The sequence below is a fragment of the Aotus nancymaae genome, unplaced genomic scaffold (genome assembly GCF_030222135.1).
Source record: "Aotus nancymaae isolate 86718 unplaced genomic scaffold, 86718_ANA_hifiasm-v0.15.2.pri h1tg000025l, whole genome shotgun sequence".
NCBI lineage: Eukaryota > Metazoa > Chordata > Mammalia > Primates > Aotidae > Aotus > Aotus nancymaae.
Genome location: NW_026988438.1, coordinates 8,198,165 through 8,220,765, shown reverse-complemented (window position 1 = coordinate 8,220,765; position 22,601 = coordinate 8,198,165). Strand labels below are relative to the sequence as shown.

The following is a 22,601-nucleotide window of genomic DNA, read 5'->3' as shown; positions in this document are numbered from 1 at the left end:
TTTTTTCAACCCTGTTACTTGGGCCGACACCCTCTTCACAGCCTCTAACAATGCTTGGCTAAGAGGGATTGACATACTCCCGGTAGTGTCTCTTATTAATGGCACACATTGGACTGAGGTGCCAGGTAATACTACTTACCACTCCACTATCTTCCCACTGTGTGTAAGTTATAAAAGTTCTAACCCTTACTGTGTACCTGCCTAAACACAATTATGGCTACATCATGGCAATGAAATGCCTTCACATTCTTGGTTGCAGGTAGCCTCAAAGTGAACAACGCAACCACTGCCACTTTCCCTGACGTTCCTCCCTGTGCTAAAGAACCAAGCCTGGAAAGTAATGAATTTCACTTTGGCTAGGAGGTCTGTCCTGGGGGACAAGCCCACAGCTTGCAGTTAGGAAATTATAACATCATAGACTGAAGCCCCCACGGCCATTTGCAGGCTAACCATACTGATGTCCGTGTCCACTGTAGCATCAATCAGTTTTGTAGGCACATCTTGTTCCCCTATGATTTGGGCTGATGGGGGAATGGGATATCCCAAACCCCAGTTAGAGTCCATGCCACCCAAAGACACTTTATGATGCCTGGGACATCCTAGCACCACCCTTAAAACCTGGCATGGGAAATACCAAATTCCAGTAACAATTATACTATGACCTTTATTCATAATCAGAGAGATCAGTGCCTATTTGCACTACCTATCCATATGATTTCTTTAGGGAGCCAATATTTCCATAACACCCCAAAACTCCAAGTTTGTGACCCAAGTGCAAGGACAGGCTTGATTCACCTCATGTATGATTAATTACCATATATCTAATTTAAATATTACTAGTGTCAAGGTATTAAGGAAACAATCTAAGGCATTCCTACCAGTCAGTTTGACACACGACTGGCAAGGCTCCTCTGCTCTTGCCACCTTAGAATGTGCCCTGTCCCAGGTCAGACACAAAAGAGTCATAGGTACATTTATAGCCTTTGTAATCTCTGCATAGTCATCCTAGCTACTGCTAGTGTTGCTGTTGCATCTGTTACTGAAGCAGTATCAACAGCTGCCTTTGTGGACAGCTTGGCCAGAAATGTGTCTAATGAACTTCTCCTACAGCAGGGTATAGATCAAAAAATTCTTACATGCCTGCAAGCCCTCAAGGCTGCCATGGGCTATGTAGGAGAATGACAAGAGGCACTGGCATTCCAGCAACAATTAAACTGCAACTGGGAGCATAAGCATATTTGTGTCACCTCTCTACCATGGAATCAATCAATGCATCGTTGGGATGAGGTGAAACAACACCTCTGGGGAACTTTATGTGAGAAGTAAACAGCAGACATAAAGCAACTTAAAACTAAAATTCAAGAATCCCTAAACGCCATAAATCTGCACGTCCAACAAATGGCCATATGGAAGGATGGGCAAGAACATCTCTCCTGGATAGACCCTCACTCCTGTGAGGCACTCCTTGACTGGAAAAGAATATTACTGATCATACTTATGTTTGTCTCATGTTAGTTACTAATTCTGGGATGCAAAGCCAGAAAACGAGCTGTAACCATTGCGCCTGACAAACTTGTTGCTGCACACATCTGTACGCTTCAATCAACAAAACCTGATGCAAAAAAAGCAAAGGGGGAGATGTAGGAGACTGGTCAGGGTGGTGGGAGAAGCGACACAGACAGACGCAAACCTCGAAAGGTTTTGCAAAGCTTCAGGGGAGAATAAGCTGAAGCAGCTGTTCTCCTACCCTGAGGCAAAGGGCAAGGAGTAGGTACAATGGAATGTAGGGGCTTTATCTAAGTAGGCTTGTTTACTTCTGTTGTCAGGAAACTGACTTTTTATCATCCGCACTCAAGACTGCTCCCTGGGAAGGGGAACGACAATGTTAATTACCTACAGATTGTGTTGGCTCCAGGCTTTTGGCAATATGTCTGTACTAAACAAAAGCTAGCAGCTCCAGCTTATCGACACTGCTCACTCTGCCTGCAGTCACCTAGTGGCTCTTACACTGCATACCTGTGTCTGAGTACTCCTTTCATGCGTCGCTCGGCCAGGGTCTGCAAGACAGACCTGGCATAATAGACAAACAGAGCCAAACCATGAGTGAACTACCATTCACAACTGCTACAAAGAGAATAGAATACCTAGGAATACAACTAACAAGATGTGAAGGACCTCTTCAAGAAGAACTACAAACCACTGCTCAAGGAAATAAGAGAGGACACAAACAAATGAAAAACATTCCATGCTCAAGGATAGGAAAAATTAGTATCATGAAAATGGCCATACTGCCCAAAGTAATTTATAGATTCAATGCTACTCCCATCAAGCTATCATTGACTTTCTTCATAGAATTAGGCAAAACTACTTTAAATTTCATATAAAACCAAAAAAGAGCCTGTATAACCAAGGCAATCCTAAGCAAAAAGAACAAAGTGGGAGGATCATGCTACCTGAATTCAAACTATACTATAAGGTTACAGAAACCAACCTATAGACTAATGAAACAGAACAGAGGCCTCAGAAATAATGCTACACATCTACAACCATCTGATCTTTGACAAACCAGAAAAAAGCAATAGGGAAAGGATTCCCTATTTAATAGATGGTGTTGGGAAAACTGGCTAGCCATATGCAGAAAACTGAAACTGGAGCCCTTCCTTACACCTTATACAAAAATTAACTCAACATGGATTAAAGACTTAAACATAAGACCTAAAACCATAAAAACCCTAGAAGAAAACCTAGGCAATCCCATTCAGGACATAGGGATGGGCAAAGACTTCATGACTAAAACACCAAAAGCAATGGCAACAGAAGCCGAAATAGACAAATGGGATCTAATTAAACTAAAGAGCTTCTGCACAGCAAAAGAAACTATCATCAGAGTGAACAGGCAACCTAAAGAATGTGACAAAATCTTTGCAACCTACCCATCTGACAAAGGGCTAATATCCAGAATCTACAAAGAACTTATATAAATTTACAAGAAAAAAACAACCCCATCAAAAAGTGGGTGAAAGATATGAACAGATATTTCTCAAAAGAAGACATTTATTCAGCCAATAAACATAAAAAAAAAAAGCTCATCACGGGTCATTAGAGAAATGCAAATCAAAACCACAATGAGATACCATCTCATGCCAGTTAAAATGGAGATCATTAAAAAGTCAGGAAACAACAGATGCTGGAGAGAATGTAGAGAAATAAGAATGCTTTTACACTGTTGGTGGGAGTGTAAATTAGTTCAACCATGTGGAAGGCAGTGTGGCAATTCCTTAAGAATCTAGAACCAGAAATACCATTTGACTCAGTATTTCCATTACTGGTATATACTCAATGGATTACAAATCATTCTGTTATAACGACACATGCACACGTATGTTTCTTGCAGCACTGTTCACAATAGCAAAGATTTGGAACCAGCCCAAATGCCCATCAGTGATACACTGGATCAAGAAAATGTGGCACACAAACACCATGGAATACTATGCAGCCATAAAAAAGGATGAGTTCATGTCCTTTGCAAGGACATGGATTAAGCTGGAAACCATCATTTTCAGCAAACTAACACAGAAAGAGAAAACCAGACACCACATGTTCTCACTCATAAGTGGGAGTTGAATAATGAGAACACATGGACACAGGGAGGGGAACATCACACACCGAGGCGTGTCGGGGGTGGAGGGATAGGGGAGGGATAGCCTTAGGAGAAATACCTAATGTAGATGACGGGTTGATGGGTGCAGCAAACCACCATAGCACGTGCATACCTCTTTAACAAACCTGCAAATTCTGCACATGTATTCCAGAACTTAATGTATAATAAAAAATAAACGAATAAAATACAATAAATGTAATTAAAAAAAAAAAAGAAAATATTCTTATAAAAAAGACTTCAAGTAAATACAAGTTGTCTGTTTCTTTATGTTTTGGTATAACTCATAATTAAAGCCATTTAAGTTTTAATTTGTGTGCATGTGTGAATACGTATTTGATAGGTTTAAAAATTATAATCGGTGATGTAGTTTTTTCATTACTCTTGATAAAATATAACATTCTAAATTATTTTCATTGACATTTTTACATTTGTTAGAAAACACTAGTTTTATTCTATTTTTCTACACTTTATTTATGATGACTTCACTTTTTTTTCATTGATGTTAACATGAACTGATCTATTTTGTCAGTTTGCTCAAAAACAATCTATTGGTTTTGTTGATTATTCTTTATTTTCTATCTCATTGAATTTATTCTTATCCATGTTGGTTGCATTCTATATCCTTTTTCCTTTTTAATTGCAAATATTCTTTTCAGAATTCAGAATTTTCCCCTTACTTTAGTCCTCAGCCTTAAGTGACATCCTAGTAAATTTTAAATTTACTTATTTGTTTGTTTATTTATTTTTGAGATGGAATTTCACTCTTGTTGCCCAGGCTGGAGTGCTATGGCTCAATCTCATCTCACTGCAGCCTTCACTTCCTGGGTTCAAGTGATTCTCCTGTCTCAGCCTCCCAAGTAGCTGGGATTAGAGAAACCTGACACCATGCCTTTTTAGTAGAGTCAGGGTTTCACTATGTTGTCCAGGTTGGTCTCAAAGTCCTGGCCTCAGGTGATCCACCTGCCTTGGTCTCCCAAAGTGCTGGAATTATAGGCGTGAGCTACCACACCTGGCCAAATTTCTTTTTAACAATTTTTTTTTTATCTTAGTCTTTTGCTTAAGATAGAGTATATGAACGGTAGCACTCACCATCACATGATCTTGTGTCTAACATCTGCTCTGGGCACAGATGCTGATTCTCTAGTTCTTGTATAATCACCGCTCTGGATCGGACCTGTATTCCACCAAAGCCTAGATCCTCACCATTCACACAGGTCAGCTGACACAGGCTCCAGGAAGACCAGTCCTTCAAATAACAGTCACCTGGAAAACACAGGTGTATAATTTACACTCATACCCACAGAGAAATCCAGGCAGATATTCATTTTAATTCCAACCCCGCTGGGCAATGTTTTTAGGTATGCCAGTCATACATAACATTTATAAAATTTAAGTAAGCATTTAATGTTTGTAAATTTATATGTATTTGTGTAACTGTCTATAGATATTGTTATTTTCTGCATAGCTATTACTGGTCTATATGCTGCTTAATGATATCAAAGGTAAACTGTGACGGACAGAAGCTCATCCACTATAATTCATCCCTTCTTAGGATACAACAAACATTTGATGCAAACCTACTGCCACTCTTGTCACGATCATAGTAAAGTGGTTTATTACACATGAGGTACATACGAAGCCTAAATATAAACAGAATTTGTTTTCTAGGTATTCACAATTTTCAAAAAGTTTGAAGTTCAAGACTGCCAAAGCTGGTTTTATGTTTCATTTCTATTTCTTCCCAGAGGAGTGGTGGTGAGAGAAGCAATCAAGCAGTTGCAGTACTGGAAATAATGCTATTTCCTTTGATCTACATCTTGAAACCACTTCTCTTTAAAATATTTATTTAAGTTTAATAAACATGTTAAATAATCGCATCTCATAGATGCACAGATAGCTGAATTTTGACGATCTGATTATGTAACATGTGATCAACACCCAAATCAAGGAACAAAACATTCCCAGGACCTCAGAACCCTCCCTCGTGTGATACATGAAATCATACCATATGTACTTTTTTTGTGTCTGCCTTCTCTCGTTTATGTTTGTGAGATCCAGCATACATTTGTGAAGTTCTAATTTCTTCGTTCTTACTACTGTACTTTATTCCATTGTGTGAATATATCAGAGTTTAGATACCCATTCTATTATTGATGGGCATGTGGGGAGTTGTAAATTTTTCCTGTCATTATTACTGTGAACATTTTAGTACAAGCCTTTGGATGAACTTATATATGAATTTCTGTTGGGTATGTAAATGGGAGTGCATTGTTCATCCATGCTTCCAACATCTTAAGAACAGAAAAGATTTTATGAAATATGATCTTTCCATTAACCCATTCATTTTTCAGAATGACTCCTTAGTAATACTCTTCAGAATACACAGTTAATTATGATAGACACAAATTCACAAAGGTTTCTTATCACTTATTTATTCTAGCCATGTCATATGAATAATTCGTATTGCCTTATATTATGCTGAAGGTGACTGATATTAGCACAAAGTTGCCTGGAGATGTGATTAATGGAAAAACTTCTTGTGTCATGCCTAAGAAGTCCTGGTAAGACATGAATTATTGACTAAAAGATACATACATAATAGTAAAACGGAGTGATGTTTGTAGACTTTTATTAAAGAATGTAATTGGTACTCCTGAGGTACAGATGGTTCTAGTAAATTTTAGAAATGCAAAGGAAAAAGCAACTACAAAGAATTTCTAAGTAGCCTGAGAAAGTTTTAGAAACACTTTTATTTCCTAGGAAATGTCACTTTGGGGTTACGCAGTTTTTAATGATATAGGAAAACTGCTAAAGTTTAAAAAATTCATATCAATATGAAAGTAATATAATTTTACCTCAGCGATTGAAAACTACATGGAAAGAAAACATACCTTTTTACCAACAGGCTTTATCTCTGCGGCAGTCCACGTTTAGCATCATTTATTTTGCAACAAAACTTAATAAATCTTTTAATGATATTCTGTGAGTTATGTAATTATCTCCCCAAAGTAATACATGACGGGCTTCAAAGATTTAATAACAGCAAATGAGAGTGAGATACTTTCTTGTTCTAAATACACTTTTCTATTTTGACCATGTAAACCATTGTAATAACAATAAAATTGCCCTATGCCTGCCAAAGATATGACAATTAAACACATGAAATGTATTTCCTAATTCAGTATTCGAGTCTTTAAGGCTTATTAGTACACATATTGCTAGCTTTCAAAACCCATCATTAGAGAAAACTAGCAAGAAGGGAACTGAAATGAATAGATTGTAATTTACAAGAGAAGAGCAGCCTCCTCCTAGATTTGCAGTTACTTTAATTAAAACAGTGTGTTTGTCCTGTTCTGTATTATCATGGGATCCTGTAATTTTCCTTCACATCATTTACCACAGATTATAATCTTATGTTTCTGTCACTATTAGATTAGCAATTGTTTCTTCCACTAGAAAGTAAGCCGTACAAGGACAGGGTCTGTTGGTCTTCTATCTCTGGTCTCAAGTCCAAGGCCTGATGTGTAATTACATTTGATAAATAACAGTCGAATGGGTGGGTGATTCTCCTGCAGGAAGTATAATGAAACCACGTGGGGAATGTCTCTAGTAAGGCATACGTACACCAGTGTCTGACAAGGATGCCAGTTCTGCTCAATGGTGTGGATATCACCACAATCCTATTACTGGTGCTGGAGATTTGGTTTTGGAACAGGAAGGTCTCACAACTTTTAGCCTTGGTCATTTTTTGTTGCCTCGATAGCCATTCAGTACATCGAGGTCCAAAGGTTTAGTCCTTGACCCTGCCTGGAGGTCACCTGCTGCTACAGCCTCAGGCTGGGTCTGCAGTGAAGCAAAGTGATTTTATTAAATTGAATTGTGTGTGAGATCTTAAATGATAACAGACCAGTTTCAGTGGCAGGAAATGAAAAAAGGGAATTGCTGGATCAGCAAAAGGTTATTATTGGCAGGTGTGGGAATGTCTGAACAGCAACACTTTGCCAGAATTTCTTTTTTTTTTTTTTTTTTTTAAGAGGGAGTCTCACTCTGTCGCTCAGACTGAAGTGCAGTGGGGCTATCTTGGCTCACTGCAACCTCTGCCTCCTGGGTTCACGTGATTCTCCTACCTCAGCCTCCCAATTAGCTGGGATCACAGACATCCGCCACTATACCCAGCTAATTTTTAGTAGAGATAGGGTTTCACTATGTTGACCAGGCTGGTCTCGAACTCCTGACCTTGTGATTCACCTGCCTTGGCCTCTCAAAGTCCTGGGATTACAGGTGTGAGCCACTGCGCCTGGCCAACAGTCAAATCTTCTTCTCTTTTACTTTTTTTTTACATTTTACTTTTTAGTGTAATAAGACCATTTAATATGAGATCTACCCAATTAACACAGTTTTAAGTATACAATACAGTATTGTTAACTACAGGCACTATGTCTAAAAGCTGATCTCTAGAACTTACCTTGCATAGCTGAAACTTTACACTTGTTGAGAAGAAGCTGCTTTGCAGATTTTTGGTTTTTAAAATAAAGATATCCATGTGTGCAAAGACCTATACAATAGTTGGATGTTCTTAGAGACTTAGGGGGCTTGTCCTCAAAATAACCCCATCAGAGCTTATTTAACTGCTCTGTTCAATTTTATTCCGTTAACCTTAAACTATACCCTACCATTTTTATCATCTCAAGTGACTTTTTTTTAACTAAGCAATAGGTAACTCGATGAGTGAATGAATAAGTAACCCATGTTGTCAGTTTTTCCAGCGTTTAGGGACTCAATCCCATTTATAAATTTTGTTAATATATGTTATTCACTTTAAAAATGTTCTTAAATCACATCCTTTTATCTACAAAATGTTTTATGCTCCATTATCTTTCTGCTGAATCCTTAATTTTTTGAAGTCTTATTCACAAAAAATAGTTTAAAAGAGATACAATTTTTACATCATAATTATAAGCAAATTGGGAGAATATAAATTTTTTATTTGGGGATAAAATACAGGTAATTCATTTTCAATCTGCTCATTTCCAGTCCACTAATAAATTGTTGCCCCTATATCTTTTTCAAGGATGAGTTTTCTGGCATATTTGGACATTAAATTTCCCCTACAATTCTCTGCATCAAGCCCAAAGTCATAACTATTAGCTTATCACTGTCTGCCATTTTTCCTATACTGTTTGATACAGAACACTTTGTTCCTACATTTGCTGCACGCGCCCATGTGTCTAACACCGAATCAGAACAGCATCTTTCAGTTGTGTCCTCCATACTGTTATTTTGTCTTCTAGTTGTAGATAATCTCTTTTTTTCTCACTGAAGACTTTACTAATTACTGTTCTATATTTTATGCTTTAACTACATTTATCTAGGTGTGAGTCTGTTGTTGATTCTACCCTGGACCCAGTTTAAGCTCTTATTATGAGGACTTAATCTATTTTTGGTCATTAAGTGTTTAAACACTGGTCTCTCTTTATTCTCTTCTGGAAATCCCAAATAGGTTATGTTTTATCCTTATTTTCTCAACTTTTATTTCATACCTTTCCTGTGGAGCTTGGGCTTAAGGCCTTCATCTCCGTCTCCTGCATATGTTACACTCCAGAGGGTGTTGAGAGAGGCCACGTGGGAGGCCTGGACTTCATCCCTACCTGCCAGTAATGAGGCAGTGCCCCTTTCCCCATGGGCAGAGTGTTCAGCTGTTGGCATAGATATTACTGAATAAGAAGACTCTTGACATCCTGTAACTTATACTTTATATGCAACCCTTCATGGGCCTTGTCTTAGGAAAAAATAATCAGAATATGCATTCTCTTTTGCTCTTCTTACCTGGGCAAGGCTGGGTGCAGGTTTCCTCCAGAACCATGTTTTTGTTACCATCTATAACGAGTTCAATGTCAGCACAGAATTCCTCATCCACCACTTTGCTGAAATCATCCGCTGACCCATCACTTACTACACAAGAAATGTTCCTTGTTCTGGTCCCTTCTCCACACTGGGCCTCCTGGAATGGAGGAAGAAATAACTAATTAGAAAAAGAGAAATAATACTTCATTAGAGCTCATCACTTAGTCATCTCTGCACCATTGACTTTGATTTATGAAGATTTAGAGAAGCATTTGAAACCCTAGGGAAGAAGCCCTGTAGGGCGCTAGCAGTAAAGCATACTTTGAACAATTTGTTTCTTTTCTAGCTAAAGGCAGGAAAATAAATTCTTATTCAAATGAAACAGTCTCCAAAGGATTTTAAAAGTACAGGGCAGGGAGTGTTTGTATCAAAACTAATTAATTGGTTATAAAATGGCAAGGCACATAAAAATTTTAAGAAGCTTGTCATCTGTAAGCTCTGAAAAATATTTCTGAAACCAAGTCTCTGCAGATAAAGAGTACACGCTTCCTTACAACTTCTTGAGAATTTATACCTGCACTTGGCATGGAGACCATCGGCCATATTGCCACCGATAACAAGGCTTCACTGGGCAGGGTTTGGACTGGTCCATCAGGGAAGGGCATGGTCTTCCATCACCCTGAAAGGGCTGGGTCACTGTTCGTCTTCGGATCATTTTTCCTTTAAGACATACAAAGTGATGCAACTTTAATGATATGTTATGGTTTTGCAAGTAGATATCTCATTGGGAGAAGGCATCACAGGGATATCTCCTGAGGAGATCCAGGAACAAGTAACGCTTACATGTTTTGGAAAGAAAGACAACCAATCCAACCTTTCTGAAGATTATCTGACATGGCTTAAAGCAAGACAGATATTGTATTTCATATTCCTTGACCATTAGCCTAATATGAGTTATGGTACAAACAAACCTGTGAGGCCACATGTTTGAGAACATTCTGACCAAGGAGACCAATCAGAAAGCTGACAGTTCACAGGGCATTCCACCACGCAGGATGTGTTCATCTGCCAGTTCTTCTCCAGGCCCAGCTGGAAGAACAGAGCTAGATCAGTATGTATATTGTAAATCTGGGGAGGGAGCCAGAGAACAAGGAGATGAGAGAAAGGGAGAAAAAGCAAGCCACATAACAGAATAAAATGGTAACTGGAGGACAAACATCCAAATTATTAAAAGTATAGAGTGGTTGGACCTAGGAGAGTGTAAGTTAGGGGCACAGGATGAAAGAAGGGGCCATTGACTCCATTCTTATGTATTGTTTGAGTATTTCGAATAAGCGATGAAAAAAAGTAGATTTAATCTCCAAATTGGTTGAGTTTCCCTAAATGGAGACAAATAAATATAAGCATAAATACTTTGCATTAGCTAAACACCAATATCATCAATATTTTGATCTACAATTGTATCTTAAAATTGTATTTATTTTTATGTATGTTAAACTGAAAAGCAAGAGGAAAAGGTTCTAAACACAAAATGCTACTCTAAACTAATGATATTCATGAATTGAAATAATATAAACTATCAGCTATATTTTTAATAAAGAAATACGGGTCACCAAAATTTTTTTGATTATGAATATCTTATGTGAATTTTTTTAAAACAAAGATTTTCACTTCTAAAACTTAACAACTAACTGTGGTATAATTCAGTTACTTTGGTGTCAAACCCTCTCATCAGATAATAATGTACCATTTTATTGGCATTTGGGTTCCATCATTTACCATTTAAATATTCTGCTTTAAAAATGTAAGATGATGTTTCAAATTCTTCTGCTGTACTTTCCAACATTTAAAATGTCTAAGGTATAAAGTATCATTGAAATAGGAAAATGTCAGCTGGGTGCGGTGGCTCATGCCTGTAATCCCAGCACTTCGGGAGGCCAAGGTGGGCAGATCACCTGAGAGCAGCCTGGCCAGCATGGTGAAGCATAACCTCTACTAAAAAAAGTTAAAAATAAAAAACTAGCTTGGAGTGGTGGTACATGACCATAGTCCCAGCTACTCAGGAGGCTGAGGCAGGAGAATTGCTTGAACCCAGGAGGCAGAGGTTGCAGTGAGCTGAGATAGCGCCACTGCACTCCAGTCTGGGCAATGGAGTGAGACTCTGTCTCCAGATGAAAAAAAAAAAAGAAAAAGAAGAGCTTATTAGGAGAATATGAATTTTTAAAATTAGTAATTCTTGGAATTTCCAAGACCTTTTTTATTTCTGCATGAAAGAGAAGTTTCTGTTTTCTAATTTATACAGCAGATAATGGCGAACAAGAGAAATTTTTTGAAACATGTTGTTTCAAGTATAGCTTTTAGCTCTAAGTTACCCATGGAGAGAGGATCAGATCAAAGCTTTGTGTAATACATCGCTCTGCAGGCACTCCCATTATATTCTATACGAGTAATACTTGACAAAGCTGAGTATTTGGTATGAAAACTTCCACATCACTCAACTGAAGCCTCATAAAGCCTCTTAAAAGTCATGAGAGGTAGGAGATAGGAATGTTGAGGTGATATGATAAAAATATTATGTTACATTTAAGGTAAATAATAGTTTCATGGGGAGAGTTTGAATCACAGAATTCAATTATTACTGACTTACATATCTACTACTTAGACATTTTAGTCCTGTACTACCTTTTCCCTTACATTGATTAGCTCTCTCTTTTAATTCTCTCTCTCATTTACCTAAACATACGTGTCTAAATAAAGAAGAAATCTATTCAAAAATCTAAGAAATAGGAAAGAAGAAACCAATTGCTGGGTATCCAATGAGTAAATGTCTAAAGACACTAAAGATAAAAATACTACATAAATGCTAGTTGGGTTTAACTCTAATTTTCCTCTTTGTTGGATAATAATGCCATCTTTCTTTGCGGCTGTCAGGGAAGCAGCAAGTGTTACCTACTGCTGTGGCACTGAATGCAGGGTTCGCACAGTCGAATTTTAAGTCTTGAAGACAGTGTTTGCTAGAATGTTAAAATTGGAGTCCCTGATCGCCCTGAAGCATTCAAATATTATAATATTTGCATGTGAGCTTAATATGTAGACTCCCATATAATTAAAATTAGTTATTTCCCAGCTGTTTACTCATTTAAGAAATCAAGAATCCTGTTTACAGGTTTGTCCTGTAGTCATATGAAAGAGTTTAAAATTGGTCATGTATGCTGAGGTTTCAGCGTTCACAAAGCTCTGAGCTAGTTATTTTATATTTCATCCTACCAAGGAGGGCATTTATATTTGCAAAAAGAGGATGTACTAATCAACTAGAAGTAAAGCTCTCCAGCCAGTATATGGCTATCCTCTTCATTAATACTGCTGCTATTCTTATAATGGTTATATTGCCTCAATGTTATTGGTTACAAAACCAAAATGATTCAAGTGTGAAATTTCCAATTATTCAAATGTAAATAATGAATAGATTAAGTTCAGTTTTAAGGTTATAGCAGGAGGCATTTATTAACTAAACAAATTTGTGTTTTCAACACAAGTGAGTGCTCTGCTCTCATGAACAGGGATGTAAGAAAGTTAAGTTAGGTCTGCATGGTAAGTATATCAAATGAATTAAAATATTTCTGTTTAGAATTTTCCCTTAGGTGTTGGAACAATTCACTGTGGGCTTATAATAACCCCAGGATGTGTAGACAGAAGACATGGTGACCCCAGGATGTGTAGACAGAAGACATGGTGACCGTATATATTAAACTCTAATGAGGTTACAAACTCCTTCTTGGCTATTCCAGATTGATTAAGGCTCCTGCTTATCTTGGTTGGTATATGACCCAGGGATCTCAGATGCATGGAGAGTCAATATTTGTCATGTTTTTGGTATAGAAATCAGACAAAATTATTAAAACATGAAGTGTAGCTTCATAAAAACTAAGAAAGGCCAATGACTATGTGTTCTCACATTTCAGAAGCTCACATCTAGATATGATGACATTACTTTCATCAATTAGATAATTACCAGTTACAATTCTCTGTACCTAGAAGATAGTAATGACAGACTTCATTCCTTTGTTTGAATTTGAGGCTCTCAATCAGACTGGACTGCTTAGATACACACAGCTGGGTATTAGATCCTAATACCAAGATCTGCTAGGAAACCACGTGATCAGTGTTTAGCAACAAAGAGAATAAATGATGGACCTTGGCAGGTGTCCCAGGCACTACACAAAATTCACGTCAAATTACAAAAGATGATACGTAGTCTGATTAAGATTTATTGCTTTTATTCACCTTGACTACTTATTGTTCCCTAAGCATTTCTTTCAGAATAGGCTAATTACTAGGCTACCTTTGGGCGCCAAGCAGAAGAAAATACAGAAAATTATATGTAGGGATCAGTGGTGCTAGGCATTGCGTCTTTTCAAGAACATACTTAGCAGCCTGCGAATAGTGCAGAAAAACATCTGCTGGCAATGAGCTGCATGCAGCATGGGTCACTTGGCTCAGCATGCATTGAAATTATTAGGGAAGAATTTACTCACAAAGATATAACACAGCGTCCACCCACCTCTTCACAATATTTCAGGTCAACTGACTTGCCATCACTTCGAACACAATCCAACATCCTTGTTTTAATTCCATTTCCACAAACTGCCTTCTCACTCAGCTGACATGTACTCCAGTCTGAAAAAAGGAAGCCCATCAGAACAGAAGGCTCAGTATGAAACAGATTTCAAATGAAACTCTGATGACCCGAATCCCATATTTAATTCACAACTGCTTCCTAAGCCCCATAATCAATCATCCCCCATGCAGAGCATATGGGTCTCAGCTTTGAACATATCAGGAGTCAAATGGAATTGCTGGGGTTGCACATAGCTACAGGGTTTATTCTTAAAGGCAGATGTCTACTTGAAAATCTTGATAGCCGTTTAGTGACACTAAAAATGGCTTTGACCTGCAGATCAATGTCACTTAAAAAACTTTTTTTCCCAATAAAAATATAATTTAAAATCTTTGCATTACTTCTATTTTAGCAAAATAATCATAATTGTGACAGATGGTACTTTAGCTATGTAATTATATTCAAATAAAACGTTATATATTTTACTTGTCTATATTTATAAAGCATAAAAATGCATACATTTATTAGAGTGATAAAAATCACTGGCCGTACTTATTTCTCTTACATCTTTTGCAAAATAACTCTTTAATCTCTTTTCGCTGGGTAACACAGCACATCCCTGATAACTTTGATTTGTTTTATATCATCAAAGGAAATTGAAGAGAAAAACCAAAAGAAACAAAAAGCCAGTGTGACCTTTAATGTGTCACTGCACAGTCTCTTGAGTTTGTTTCAGAGTGAAAATTACTTGGGAAAAATTCTGAAGTAAGCTTTGGTGTTGTCTCAAATCATATGAACTCTTTCCTAGCGTATGCATCTTGATGGTATTAAATGAGATTCAGGGGATAAATGCAAATAATAATAAACTTATTTTTCTGAAAATACTCATCTATTTTTCTCTATCTGTACCTTTTATAGCATTGATTTATAGTCTTTGGTAAGTTTAAGATTGTTGACATTTTTGTATCAAACTAATCATATTTATAAACTGCCCACACCTCAAGAATTGTTGCCCCAGTATGTTTTAACAATTAAGCATCTTCGGAAAAAGGGATTTTTGAGTAAATCTAATACCTGTGCCAAAAATAATTCTTTTAGATTCACCTCCCCATAGTGAGAGGCTGTTTTACGTAGGAACACTTAGCATATCCACAAACTACTTTAAGGGCTAATGTCCGTGAGACATTTTTATTTCCTCTATCTTAGTGTTTACTAAAAAATAAGTAATTCTTTCTGGGACAGTAAGCAGCATGTCCAAAAGGCACAAAGAGGGAGATGAACTACATTGACGGAAATGCTGCAGAGCTCACAGGCACGGAATTTGGACTTAACTCTGTGATCAGATGACGATCCATGTACCTGTTACATTATAATCATAGTGGTAGCAGTTTTTGTTCAGGTTACAGGGTTCCCGCTCAACAGCATCAGGGCAGGATCTTCCTTCATCAGCTGGTTGTCTGATGGGATCAGCTGACCTTTGCCGGAAACTGCTTTGATTGCAAGGCTTAAAAAGAACATTACAAATTCTCAGAAAGGTGAATACTCAGCTAAACAACTATTATATTAGAGACAGCACTGGAGCAGGAGTTAGAACATTCGGGCCACTGGCTAACTCAGACAAGTCGGTCAACCTCATTATGCCTCAGTTGTTCAGTGTATAAAATGAAGGCGTTGAATGAGATTTTGATGTACCATCTAGCTCTAAGATGCCATGTATCAAATGCTAATACACACATCACCTCACATCTGTACAAATACACATATATGATGTTCATATTAATTATCACAGAATGCTAATTATATCAAGTTCTATGTATATTATTATACAGATATGTAATTATATGTTTGTGGATTATGTATAGACTTTTGGACCTTAAAAAATGACATTTTAATAACTTTAAATGACTAGGTCTTAGTAAGTTTTCTTTTTCTGATGCACACATATACATGCACATAAACAATTCTAAATTCTAATTTTAATTATTAATTTAGAACTGAGAAAAAAAAAATTCTAAGCCCTGCGGCTGACCAAATGGACCACCTCTTGGCCATAGGGACCACAGAGAAACCTTGAAAACTGAGTTCTTGGCATTTAGGCTTTCTTCCTTGAGGGTTATACAGAAACCAGAACTTTGGAAAAATGCACTCCATACCTCATCAACCAATTGTCTTGAAACTGCCTTTGCAAAAGTTATAACAGTAAGAAAATTATGGCAGTAAAAGAGATCTGCTCTAACCCACCCTCATCTTGTTCTTTCCTTAATTATTCCTGGGTTTGGGGGCTGAAATAATTTCAAGAAATATTTATAGTTTAAATGATAACAGGCCTTTCTGCAAACTCAAGTGCCTTTGTAAAGCTACTGAAAGGCCATCAGGCTGGGAGAGGAGAGGAATCTGAATTCTGCTAAGGTGCAGACATAAATGACTGCTAGCAACTCCTGCAGACACCACCAGTATCGTAGATTGGCCTTTTGAGATATCCTTTCAGGTTTTTTGCATGTGTAACACCCAGGAGTCTACCTGGACCTGCCAACCCAGTTCCTGTGGCCCCACCCGGAAGAATTCAGCCCACAGGAGGACAGCTTTGACCACCTGTGATTTCATCTCTGCCCCAGCCAATCAGCAGCAAGCACCCATTACCTGGCAGCCCCACCCCTTCCCCCAAACTGCCTTTGAAAAACCCCTACCTAGGAGCCTTAGATAGGACTGATTTGAATACTAACTCCATCTTCCATGTGGCACGGCTGGCCTCATGTCTATTAAACTCTTTCTTTACTGTAACACCCTGGTCTTTATTTGTGCAGCAGGCAGGAAGAAACCCTTGGGTGGTTACAGCCTGACCCTACCTCTCCCTTTTATGTTTGCAACAAAACAACCAACCAGCATTTCTTCCTAATAAGAAACCACTGATCATGGAGTGGTTCTGGGCAGTCATGGAGCATGTACAGTAAGGGTTTCTGTGGCCTCTCTTTCACCTTTTGACATTAGAGCACTGAAAACCCACCCTTGGATCATGCTAATGCCACCATTTTTGGTACATGGGATACGTAAGGGGGGCATAAAACTCGTTGAACATGCATACTTTTCTCTGTTTATAAATATTCATGACTCCTCATATAACTTATTAAATATGTATATTTGGCCACCCTGCTCAACACAAATTATTGTTCCCTTTGCCATTCCCTAGAAGTGTCTGTTTCGAGCTTCTGGTTGGCAGCTGTCAGAGTGGCCACCTTGCAGGCTACAACCCTTTATGAGATGTGAGCTCTCCTTTCCAAATTTATGACCTTGTCCTTCTTCAGTTGACAACAATCTAAAAAGACTGGCTCGCCAGTCGTCTACTGGTACAGTCTTCTGACAACATTTGGTTTCTAAGGACAGGAAGAAACCAGGAGCAAGCCTCCTTGGACTTCTTAAGGCCTAAAATAATTGCTTCCTCCTCCCCTGCTTCCATTGCACTTTGGTCACACCACTGGAATAACACTGTCTTGGTATAATGTGTATCACATAAAGGTCTTGTTCCTTTCTACAGTGCACTAGGAGAAGAGTTACGTTTTAGATATCTGTATATTCTCCCTACCTAAAACAGTTCCTGATAGACAGTAAAAGCTTAATCCGTATCTCTTTAATGGAGGCCTGAGTGAAGAAACAAGGTGCGTTAAAGGTAAAATATGTCAAATTACATTGAGGCTAACGTTGCCTCCTTACATGATTCACGTTCATCCTAAAGGTTTCTTCACACATACTTAACTGTATCCTATTCGGATGTGTAAACAGATTATAACCTGCTCTCGTGCAATCACTGAGTTTCAGACAGATGTAGCCCATTGTTCCAATCGATCAAATATGACAAATGTAAAGGAAAATTTTAAAAATATCTCAGGATCTCAAACTCCCTATGCAAAAGGGAAGGGTAAGCCTGGAGGCCATCTTGCAACACTCTCTTCCAAATGAATAGCTGTTGCTAGCACTCTGCCAGATTGCCATGGAAAGGTAAAAGGCCTCAGGCATCTGTGAACGACTCTCCCATGGAACATTCACAGGTAAATTCCTTTATGGCCTACCACAAAAAACAGCACATCAACTGTAACTTTAGGTCTATAGTCTAAGTCTAACTCCTAAAACTGCAGTCTGATTCCACACTGACACTATCAATTGCAAGCTTATTTTCCCAGGTACAGAACAAAAACAAGAGGAGATCAGTCATTCCTCCATCTACCCGGAGATGTCTGCATAATTTATTCTTCCTCTATTTCCCTTTTCTCTTTAAACATTCCCCTTATCTTATGTAAAATGTAGGTTTACTAGGCATTAACTATTGTCTCGCAGGAACATAACTGTTCACTGTAATGCCTACCTGCCTCTCTTCCTACCTGCCTCCCCACGTTTAAGGGAATGTATAAACATAACACCTCCTGAACACCTCTTCTGAAAACCTCGTTGCTTTTTCCCAGATGTGTCCTAGAGCTGGTTTTTTAAACCTCGATTGATTGGGACTTTTGCCTCACTCATTTTATTTGTCGCACACGTCGAGCTGTAACCAGTCTAGCTGTTTCTGAATTTCACTTCTGTCTTCTGTACATCATTTTCTGTAGGTCATTTATCTTCTTCTACCCAAGAAACTTTTTCAGCCACGTGGCAGTGCCAAAGTCTCTCTGAATCTGTTCCGGTTTGGGAGGTGGCTCAATTTCTGAATGGGTTCTTTGCTCAATTAAACTCTGTTAAATTTAATTTTTCTAAGTTTTTTCTTTAAAGAAATATAAAGCCTGGGAAGCACAGTCTGTTCACCTCATTGAGTTTTATTCTTATCCAAACATTCCTATTGGCAAACTCTCAGGAACACAAAATATGCTTCACCAACTCTTATATATATAATAGAGCCTCATCATTCTTCTAAGGTGATTATCCTTGGTCATTTAATACAGAAACCTAATGGACAAAGTCCCAGTTTAGTGGTTCCTTTATTAGAACCCCTATTAATAAGTTTAAGAAGAGGCCCGGGTTCTGTATTTCCTACTGTATAACAATGAAATCTTTTTATATTAACTGCCAGTAAAAATTCTCACTATTATAAACATAGTTAGACAATGTAATATGCAGCCCAGTGACTTGATGGAACTTCAAATCTGATGCTATGAAATTAGAACAGAAAATCAATTATATACCCTTGTGAAACAGTTGATTCTTTATTACAATTTAACTTGCCTTCCAGTCAATTGCCATTTTTGTTTTACTCCTGCTATATCAGTTTATCAGTTTTCTGCCAATCAGTATCTTTTTTTTTTTTGAGACAGAGTTTCGCTCTTGTTACCCAGGCTGGAGTGCAATGGCGCGATCTCGGCTCACCGCAACCTCCGCCTCCTGGGTTCAGGCAATTCTCCTGCCTCAGCCTCCTGAGTAGCTGGGATTACAGGCACGCGCCACCATGCCCAGCTAAGTTTTTGTATTTTCAGTAGAGACAGGGTTTCACCATGTTGACCAGGATGGTCTCGATCTCTTGACCTCGTGATCCACCCGCCTTGGCCTCCCAAAGTGCTGGGATTACAGGCGTGAGCCACCGCGCCCGGCCCAATCAGTATCTTTAACACTGAAATGGAGTATCAGTTTCTATTTGGAAAATATGCACCATAAACTCTTCTTTGAAACTGGTTTATATTGTATTTCAATAAAATAATTCCATATTAATTATTTTCCTCATGCTTCTGATGCTGTTTTTGAAATGTACAGTTTTATAGAGGTGCCCATGGGTAAGTCAAATGTCCTACATAAGCAGCCAGTTCTGTTTCAAATGACTCTCTTCCCAGAGTCTCGTGGATGAGCCCCTACTGGCTGTTGAAATATAGAAGCTTTGTGTGATTTGAAACTCTCAGCTGGCTTTCCAGGCCCAAAGAGACACAGAGCCAGTGTGTAAAGAGAGATTCACTGATGCACGGCTTTCTTCTTTCTACTTAGCTTCTTACCCAGGATCTCTTGCTTTTTAGTGTTAATACCCCTGCTGCTGTGTTCCCACTGTGTGAGAGATTATTCCTACCATTTAAATAAAAGGTATTGGGCAAAAAGCAATGGATGACAATAACGTGACACCATTAAAGTACCTTTACTTCATTCATTTTCCCCTTTACCTGGAGGGAATCATTATCACCGCTGTAGTTTTTAACATGCTGTGTATTTTTCAGGCAAACTGAAGGCCTTTTGTGCTGGGTTAGGATGATGGGTTGAGTAAGGCTTGTAAGAAGTGGAGCTGTTCTAGTGTGAGAGGAAAGATTACAGACTTTAAATAGCACAGTCGTAGAATGAAGTGGCCGAGAAAACACACCTTGCTTTGGTTAAGTATAGCCCAAAAACAGATTTTACATTGAAGTGATTATATTTTAAAAATAATGTCTTTAAAGCTTCAGTGGCAAGGAATTAAATAAACTCTACATTAACAAAAATACTAATCAACTCACCAATACACATCGGGTCCATGGACCCCATTCAGATATCACACAGTCCTCGGGGCATGGTAATTTGCACTCTCTGGAGCCCAGAGGCATCTCTTCTGGGTCACAGAGGTAATCCTCTACATGTTCAGAAGGGCCATCTGCTGTATTCTGCATGCATCTAGAAAAGAACATAAACAGATTCTAGAAAACACACATCTTCTAGAAGAGAAGAAAACACGACAGTTAGAATAATGACCAACCCACAGGACAGATGGTTCTCCTTAAGACATTGTTATGGGGGTGGCGAGTAGGAAGCTTTGTTATCTAATAAGTAAAATTCTCCGAAAATGAAAACTTAACAGGCTCTTTGCCTCTCCTAATTATCTGTAGTGCTTCTGCATGATTCAAAAATGTATGTTTCCATTTATGAGTCTTTGAATATAAGAGCCACTGTGGATATGTAAACTCTGCATGTTAGGTGAGTTTCCTCTGAAAGAAGGTCATTTATACTCATATGAAACAGAAAGTACTGAGGAATTATTCAAAGAACTTCGTAGAGAGCTTATAATTGCGCATATAATGCATGTATTCTACCCAAGAAAGTGATGGATTCCACAGAGAAGGTAGAATTAGTTGATTCATATGTGATTAAAGACCAGGCACACTGAAATCTCTAAGTGGGCAATTTCTTTAAGTGTTTTTGAAAATAACTAGAGGCATTTATCAATTTATTTTGCCATCTTAGAAGTAATTTTAGTCTCCCTTCTGCTGTGACTCTTAAAGTGACAAGCAAAAAGACAATTATAATTGGTATAGAACAGGTTCTCTACATATGGTTATTTGGATTTTTCTACTACTTAAATTGTTAGTTTGTGTTCCATTTTACTCTCTTGTAAGCAGTCAGGAAGGCCTCTTTATTCATCCTTTGGGAATCTTATTAATCTTATTAATGAGACTTCGCTTTTACCACAGTAAATAACCTCTCTGGGCAATTTTAAGTATTACAGTAGGAGACAAACCCTTTATCTTTCATGTATAACTTGGAAAAGGTCAGTCACCTTAATAGATTTAGGAAGAGAACTGCACTTCAGGAGGTGAAAAGGAAGGCTTGACTCTCAAGTTTCTCAAACCTAGTGTAATGTTTCAAAATATCAGTCGAATTATATTGCCAGTGATACCTGGAATCCCAACTTTTCTCTGTGCTGTTGGTCATGTCTTATTCGGACTTGTAGCCTGAAAAAATACCCAAAAAATGCATACCTACCTATGCATTTTGTTGTATGCTGGATAAATATGTAAAAAGCAATCACAAAAATATGCAAATTAGATATTGATACAATTTCATTGCAGAAATAATAAATCAAATTATGAATATTTTTAGGATAATTTTAGTTTCCCACGAATAAGTTCTACCTTCAATATCATTTAAAAAATATTCTGTTGACAGCAGGTTAGAGACAACATGTTGCAGACAGGGCATTTCAGTGCTCAAAGGTCGGATTTGCTCCTAAGAATAGATTACACTTGCGGTAGGTACTGTCACTATATATAAGGATTAACTTGTAGAATTACCTTGCTGTTCTCATGACAGTGAGTGACTTATCATGAGATCCGATGGTTTAAAAGTGTGCAGCACTTCCCCCTTTGCTCTTCCTCTCTCTTGCCACCATGTGAAGATGTGCTTGCCTTCCTTTTGCCCTTACACCATGATTGTAAGTCTCCTGACGTCTCCCCAGAAACAGAAGCCTATACAATCCACAGAACCATGAGCTGATTAAACCTCTTTTCTTTATAAATTACCCCATCTTGGGTAGTTCTTTAATAGCAGTGTGAAAACTAATACAGCAAATTGGTACAAGAGAAGTGGGGCATTGCTACAAAGATACCTGAAAAAGTGAAAACAGTTATGGAACTGGGTAATGGGCAGAGGCTGGAACAGTTTAGAGGGATAAGAAGAAGACAGGAAGACGAGAGAAAGTTTGGACCTTCCTGAAGACTTGATGAATGATTGTGACCAAAATGCTGATAGAAACATGGATGGTGAAATCCAGTC

At 38.0% G+C, this 22,601-nt stretch overlaps 1 protein-coding gene across 1 annotated transcript in view; it reads right to left on the bottom strand.

Moving 5' to 3' along the window:
* The window catches only part of THSD7A (thrombospondin type 1 domain containing 7A), a 493,154-nt gene that overhangs the window by 34,027 nt on the left and 436,526 nt on the right, over positions 1-22,601 (bottom strand). Inside the window, exons 16-22 of the mRNA XM_064380361.1 lie at positions 20,573-20,726; positions 15,483-15,627; positions 14,067-14,182; positions 10,477-10,594; positions 10,080-10,225; positions 9,488-9,662; positions 4,751-4,924 (exon numbers count right to left, since the gene is read on the bottom strand). Of these exons, the coding sequence (XP_064236431.1) occupies positions 4,751-4,924; positions 9,488-9,662; positions 10,080-10,225; positions 10,477-10,594; positions 14,067-14,182; positions 15,483-15,627; positions 20,573-20,726 (1,028 nt within the window). The remainder of the gene's footprint in view (positions 1-4,750; positions 4,925-9,487; positions 9,663-10,079; positions 10,226-10,476; positions 10,595-14,066; positions 14,183-15,482; positions 15,628-20,572; positions 20,727-22,601) is intronic.